The 6294-nt window shown below is 36.6% G+C and overlaps 2 protein-coding genes across 4 annotated transcripts; both read right to left on the reverse strand.

Moving 5' to 3' along the window:
• Nucleotides 1-1194: 1194 nt before the first annotated feature.
• Nucleotides 1195-2566, reverse strand: LOC104701404 (uncharacterized). Of its 3 annotated transcripts, none has more exons than XM_010417085.3 (2): nt 2197-2566; nt 1195-1841 (listed from the first exon to the last, which is right to left on the reverse strand). In XM_010417085.3, exons 1-2 carry the CDS (start codon nt 2515-2517, stop codon nt 1518-1520), a joined length of 645 nt encoding a protein of 214 aa, XP_010415387.1. In that variant the 5' UTR covers nt 2518-2566; the 3' UTR covers nt 1195-1517. The 3 variants fall into 3 exon arrangements, with proteins under 3 accessions (XP_010415387.1, XP_010415386.1, XP_010415385.1); XM_010417084.3 differs by having other exon boundaries at nt 1195-1847; XM_010417083.3 differs by having other exon boundaries at nt 1195-1865.
• Nucleotides 2567-4011: 1445 nt separating this feature from the next.
• On the reverse strand, nt 4012-6003 carry LOC104701406 (uncharacterized). The gene is made up of 2 exons (XM_010417086.2): nt 5491-6003; nt 4012-5287 (listed from the first exon to the last, which is right to left on the reverse strand). Exons 1-2 carry the CDS (start codon nt 5560-5562, stop codon nt 4187-4189), a joined length of 1173 nt encoding a protein of 390 aa, XP_010415388.2. The 5' UTR covers nt 5563-6003; the 3' UTR covers nt 4012-4186.
• Nucleotides 6004-6294: the final 291 nt, after the last annotated feature.

The raw sequence follows: 6294 nt of genomic DNA on the forward strand, positions 1-6294 counted from the left end.
CAGTAATCCCTCCCACAAGTTTACCAATCACTTTTCTTTATGTATATATACTTGTGTTAATTTTCTTTGATGGATAAGAGATTAAAATCTTTCAGGTGCTTTTCTATATATACAATTCTTTATAGTGATATGATTCCATTTCGAGATTATTTGTAATATAATAGTAGTATATGAATCGTATTCTCTTTTCTACCACAACCATACCAAAATTTGGATAGACCTGTTTCTTCTCATTCCGTTCCTCTTTTTAATTAAAGATCAGTCCTATTCATTTGAGAAATTCCTATACCTAATTGGCTGAGTTTTTGATCGAAAAGATCAGTATTGATACTGGAAATTAAACCTAGCCTAGTTCTATTTATTATGAGTTTTATATTAAAATTTGTTTGAATTGACGTATCCTACTGCACTACATAAATTCACTAGCCGTTTTGCAAAATTCATTTGTCTAATTGATTGGTAAACTCTCTCTTGTTTGTACTAAGGCTTACAATCAACCTTCGCACCCTATTTATAAAACTAGGCCTACGTTATACAACAAACAAACTGTCTATTCTATTTCTAATACGAATTAGACAATTTTCTTTTTCTTTAAGGTTAAAGAAATTTTCCTCTTTCTTCATGCATGAAGTTCTCTTTGATTTCTAGAAGCACCAAGTAACTTCTAAACCTTCGAGAAACCTCATGTTTCTGGATCCTTCCTTGCTAATAGCTGACATAGATAATTTATTTAGCTTGATATTCTGTTTTTTTACAAGTGTTCTGTCCTTCTGAAATAATTCATCCACTTATTCAAATGTTGCATCTTCACACAATTGAACGTTTGATAAAAGTTGATATACAAAATGTTCATGTCTGTACTTTTTGAATGTTTTTTAATCCATAATTGCAAAAAAATTCATCTGTCTAATTAGTTCAATCAACCAAAAACATTAAAAAGAACATGATTTCGTATTCATTTCTGTTAACATGATTTATAATATATATTTTCTGTATATTTATAAGTTATAATTTCTGCATACATGTCGCGTTAGTTGGTGATCTTAGTGACGCATAAAAGACATATCAAATTAGTTTATTGCTGTTAACATGATTTATATATATATATTTTCAGTATATTTATAAGTTATATTTTCTGTATATATGTCGTTAGTTGGTGATCTTAGTGACGCATAAAAGAAAGACATTATCAAATTAGTTTAACTTATACATTCCATAGGGTTTATGTTACACCACAACGTACTTTCAACTTAATTTTGAGCAATCATTCCTTCCAATGATATTACACATCACTTTTATTAAACATAAGAAACAACAACAACAACAACAACAACACTCCTTAGTAATCATGAGATCATCAAACAAAAGCACTTTTTTGGGGTTAAAGTCCCCTATTTGGTTTTGGTACGATATTGAAACATGTCCATCACACACATACATGACATCTTATGCATTTATTCCTTGGAATAGATAATCATTACTTTCTTATTTGAACCGGCAGAGTATTTAGGTGTAGTCTAGAGTCCCTTACTCCCCCAGCCGGTTTTGCGGTTGTTGCTTACCCGCCAATTCTCGGTAGCCTTCACGGCCACTACTGAATGTGGTGGATACTGGGGAGCCATAAGCCTGTCATGGTGCTTCATCCCTTGTCCGCCGTAGTGCTGCATCCCGTGCTGGTCGTAATGTTGCATCCCATGCCCGCCCTGATGCTGCACCCCGTGTCCTCCGTGGTGCTGCATTCCGTGTCCTCCCTGGTGCTGCATCCCGTGTCCTCCCTGGTGCTGCATACCGTGCATGTCGTGGTGCTGCATCCCGTGCCCGCCGTGGTATGCACCTTCATGCTGCCCCTGCCATCCATTACCCATCTTTCCTTACAAAATGATCATTAACCATATTAAATTTAAAGAATAATAAGTTTTTGAATATGCTCATTTAATCTGTGCATCTTTTGTATTTTTTTCACGTAGAAAAAAAATGGTTTCTTTGCCTATATATGCTCTCAAGTAGGTGTGAAAATTAGTGTATTTGCACATAACTTTCGATGATAAAAGTGTTTGTTTGAATCAGAATCAATAATTTTACTTACTGAAATTTTAGCATCAAGTCTTAGGACTTTAAGAAATTTTCGAAACATATATAAATAACAGTATACATAACATGATTTGTAAGGTCGCGACACCAAAAGAGAGAACTTACGTTGTGGTGAGGTGGGGGAATGAAGTTGCGATGAGGTGACTGTTGGTGGTGCTGCAGGTGGTTGTTGCTAGTGTGGTGGCTCTTACTGCTCTCAAAGAACTCCTCCACGTCTGAGTCTTCTTCCTCGCAGACAGACATGTGAGACATGGGTGGACGGCCATGGTTGCCCGGAAGCCTCATGCGGTGGTCATAGCGGGCTTGACGGTCAAAGTAGCCTCCTTCCGACTCCACATGAGATGCGAACTCCTTGCGTTCCTCGTACCCGTAACCACCGCGGCCACGGCCGAACTCAGCGACCCCTCCAACAAGCTTATCAAGCATTTTTCTTTATATATGTACTTGACTTGGTTTTTCTTTGAAGTAGATAAGTGATTAACATCTTTCAGGCGTTTCTGTATTTATACTATTCTTGTTGTGAGCTAGTTGTCTAGTGTTCATTTAAATTAGTGTTTCATGTGTTTCCATCTGGCAATTATTCGTAAATATCATGGCATGATTTGAATCTTATTCTCTTTTCTACCACCACCACCACCATACCGAAAGTTGAGTAGACATATTTGTTCTGATTCCGTTCTTTTCAATTAATGATCAGTCCAATTCACTTGCGAAATTCGAATTCTTATTTGACTCATATATTGACGGAGGCATAATAGTAAACCTAAAAATAAAACTTACTCTAGTTCTAATTATTACGGTTTTGATTTTGGTTTTATTTTGGTTTTACATATTAAAATTGTTATTTATCTTTTTAGCGTATGTATTATTTCGTTCAAGTGAACTATGTAGCATCAAACACTTGCTTTATATTTTTGACCACTGGATTAGTTCTACAGGTGTTTAGGCATAATCCTATGCGTACGGCCCTTCTACTTCCCTCCTTATAACGTGGATATGCTACGTTGTAAGAAATACACATCGTATGAAATGGTGTGATGGACTCAGGGCTCTAGACTAGTTCCTTCATCAAGACTAATTATTAGGGGGCAAACTTGCATAGTTCCTTACATGGAGGAGCAGGATCCTGACCCTGTGAGTTACATGATCGTTGGTTGATTAATGTTTTCTATTGTCAGTTCTTAAAAACTTTTCCAAGAACATAATATATGGTAAATAGGCTGTAAGAAAAACCATGTGTATATGGATGATAGATTTCGTGGTTATGGTTTTTTCTCATTTGTTACATCTAAAGAGGTCATCTAATGATAATGAACGAACGGTCCAAGTTATTAAATAATGATCAAACGAAAGGAGAATAACATGTAGTATGATCATAAAGCATTCATGCATGAAAAGATAGATAATGTATTACAGATTGTTCGTTCTATATCCCTTTCTTTATATAGTAACCATGTTGTGTACAAAAATATATGTGTTGACAAAAAGAAAACATGTATACATGCATGTATTCAATTTTTTGTTGACAAAAAGAAAACATGCATGTATACATGTTTCTAAAAGGTATCAATCATTTGTAGCCAAACACTAAAAGTCGGTTTGATTTAATCAAACGACACTCTTTTCTTTCTTCCTTTTTTTCCAAGAAAGGATCAATTAATATTATTTCGTTAAATAATCGTATCATCTTTCTACTTAGAATATTTTTCGCTTAAACTTTTCCAATAACGTTGCCATATGCCATTGGCCGGTCAGGTTAGTGCTCATTTTGGTATAAAATTCATCAATAGAAAATACATTGCGTATTTTTGTTAATTGGCTTGTTCGTCGTGCAAAGCATATGCTATAACGTGGAATATACCACACTCACCACCATCTTCAACTTGTATTGTACCGTATATAATTGATAAGAAAAAAAAGAACCCCAAAGAGATCAGATATAAATTAATAGTATATGTACAAGAAAGTGACCAAATAAAATCTCCATGAACTCTTTCAAAAACAAAATATAACTCACCAAAAAGAATAAACAATACTCATGAGTTAGTAGTAGTAGTAGTGTCCATATCATATTAGTTACAAAGAACCACCAATTTCATTCCTCGTCTCTCAAGCAATTCCCCGGAAGAAGAAACTTGTACTTCTCCGCGTTCTCGAGTAGGTACGCGGGAAGATGAACAGCCGAGTAAGAATGCGGAATCGGACCCATTTTACCGATGATGTCTTTAAAAGTGTATTCCTCGGGGATCATGTCGAAGAGATCAGCTCCGCTGCATATAACTCTCTGAACTCTTTTCGGGTTCAAGTAATGCGCGAACCTCACTCTATCGTAATGACTATAAGCTTTCATCTTGAAGACAAACTCGCTGATCCGTCTGAAACAGAAGCTGCAATGCCACCCTGAAGCCGCTAAGATCACATCAGACTGCCTATAATGCGCATACCTTGTCTTACCCGTCTGATACCTATGCACCGATGCTCTCCAACTCTTGTCATCGACAGGGAACTCGAAAGAGTACAAGTAGTTCTTCAGTCTAAGGTGAAGGATTTGTGGTATGTCATCGCACCAACGGAGAAGATTTATCGTGTGTCTGCTCGGGATCTCATCAACATCAGACATGATCAACAAGTCATCATCGGTGATACCAGCTATTCTCAAAAGCTGATCCAATGCGATTCTTTGATAAGCCTCTTCGTAAAAAGGGTTCTTCTCTCCTTTCTTAAACCTTCCACCAATCGACCCGTAAGTCAACCGTGGCTCAACGAACTTAAACTCATCCTTATGTCCCGCGAAAACAAGCGGTTTTGGTAACCCGGTGAAGGTCGAGTTAGACTCAAGGAGCACAAACTGAGTAACGTAAGGGTACAGTTCTTTCCACCGTATCGTTAAGAGTTCAACTTCAGTACTGAAGAGAACAGCGTCGTAGACACGGCGAGGGAACTCACGGGTACCCCAACCGTGGAGTTTACAGAGAGATTCCATTGAAGCGTTCTCGTGGTGATAATGTGGGATCTCGTGGAATGGTTTTGGTGGTGATTCCCACAAGGGTCTTAAGAAATAAGAAATCTTGAGTGCGTTGATGTATACACCAAGAACACACATTGGTACGATTACTAAAAGAAACAAGATCGATTTCAAATCCACACCACGCAAGATGCAACAGAGTCTTGAGATACCAAAGCCTCGATCTGATTCCTGTTTCAGACCAAACAAGAGAACATGTCAATAACTAAATCACCCACCAAGAAACTTATTGACCTATCAACATGGATAAAGTTCGTATAGATAGATCAATTTAATTCAAGATCTATAGTTTTAGATCGAGAGTAGAAGCCAAAAGGGTTCGTTTTTAAACTAAAGATCTTGTTTTATTGGAAGAAGAAGAAGAGATGACAAACCTGAGAACCGCATAAATCATCGGACTTTTTAGAACAGTAGTGACCACCGTTCTCTCCCATCATCCACCACATCTTCTTCGAACAAGAACTTCGATCTCCGGTGATTAGAAAAGAAAGAATCAAACTTTTATCTTCTTTCCTCCACAAAAATAGAAACTTTGATTCGACAAGAGATAAATAAACACAAGTCTCGACGATTCCTACCAAAAAAGGAGTGGAACTTTATAAAAAAAAAAAAAAAAAAAAAAGAATGAAAGAATGAAAGAACAAGAACAGAGGTTTTTTTTGTGTGATGATGTTGCGTTTGTTTTATGGTAAATTAGTTGAGACTCGGTGAGGAGAGGATGATAATGCGATTTTGTCTCGAGAAGAGAGCTAGAGAAAAGGGCAGTTTGGTCAATGAGGAAAGTTTCAACGTTAGTTCCGTTGGTTGAGTACGATATCTCTCCTCCACGCGTTGTGACTCAGTCACCCCCACTTCCAGCTTTTGTCGTGTCTTTTTTTTTTTGGTTTAAAGAAGAAAAAGTTGAGAATCACTTATTATGTACTATCTCTTCAACAACCACGTGGCTTCCACTGTAATTTACAAATTAATTAATCTTAAACTTTGCACAATCTGTATAATACTATCATGTCAGCAGTTTTTTTATAGGTTAAAAAGCTTAAAGTATTCATATTAAGGAAAAAAGTCTATAGAAATATCTGATTCTATAATAAAGTTGGCAAAGTGTACCCACCTCAAAGTGACCTAAAAAAATCGATTAGACCTATATTAGACGCTAATCAGGAGTTAGAGTTGGACTA

Source organism: Camelina sativa, chromosome 7 (genome assembly GCF_030686135.1).
Source record: "Camelina sativa cultivar CO46 ecotype springtype chromosome 7, ASM3068613v1".
In the NCBI taxonomy this organism is placed as follows: Eukaryota; Viridiplantae; Streptophyta; class Magnoliopsida; order Brassicales; family Brassicaceae; genus Camelina; species Camelina sativa.

Coding starts and splice junctions, on each gene's coding strand:
- LOC104701404 (XM_010417083.3), bottom strand. CDS start 2,517: ATGCTTGATAAGCTTGTTGGAGGGGTCGCTGAGTTCGGCCGTGGCCGC. Junction 1,866..2,196: donor TTCCCCCACCTCACCACAAC/GTAAGTTCTCTC, acceptor TTGTAAGGAAAG/ATGGGTAATGGATGGCAGGG.
- LOC104701406 (XM_010417086.2), bottom strand. CDS start 5,562: ATGTGGTGGATGATGGGAGAGAACGGTGGTCACTACTGTTCTAAAAAG. Junction 5,288..5,490: donor ATGATTTATGCGGTTCTCAG/GTTTGTCATCTC, acceptor GGTCTGAAACAG/GAATCAGATCGAGGCTTTGG.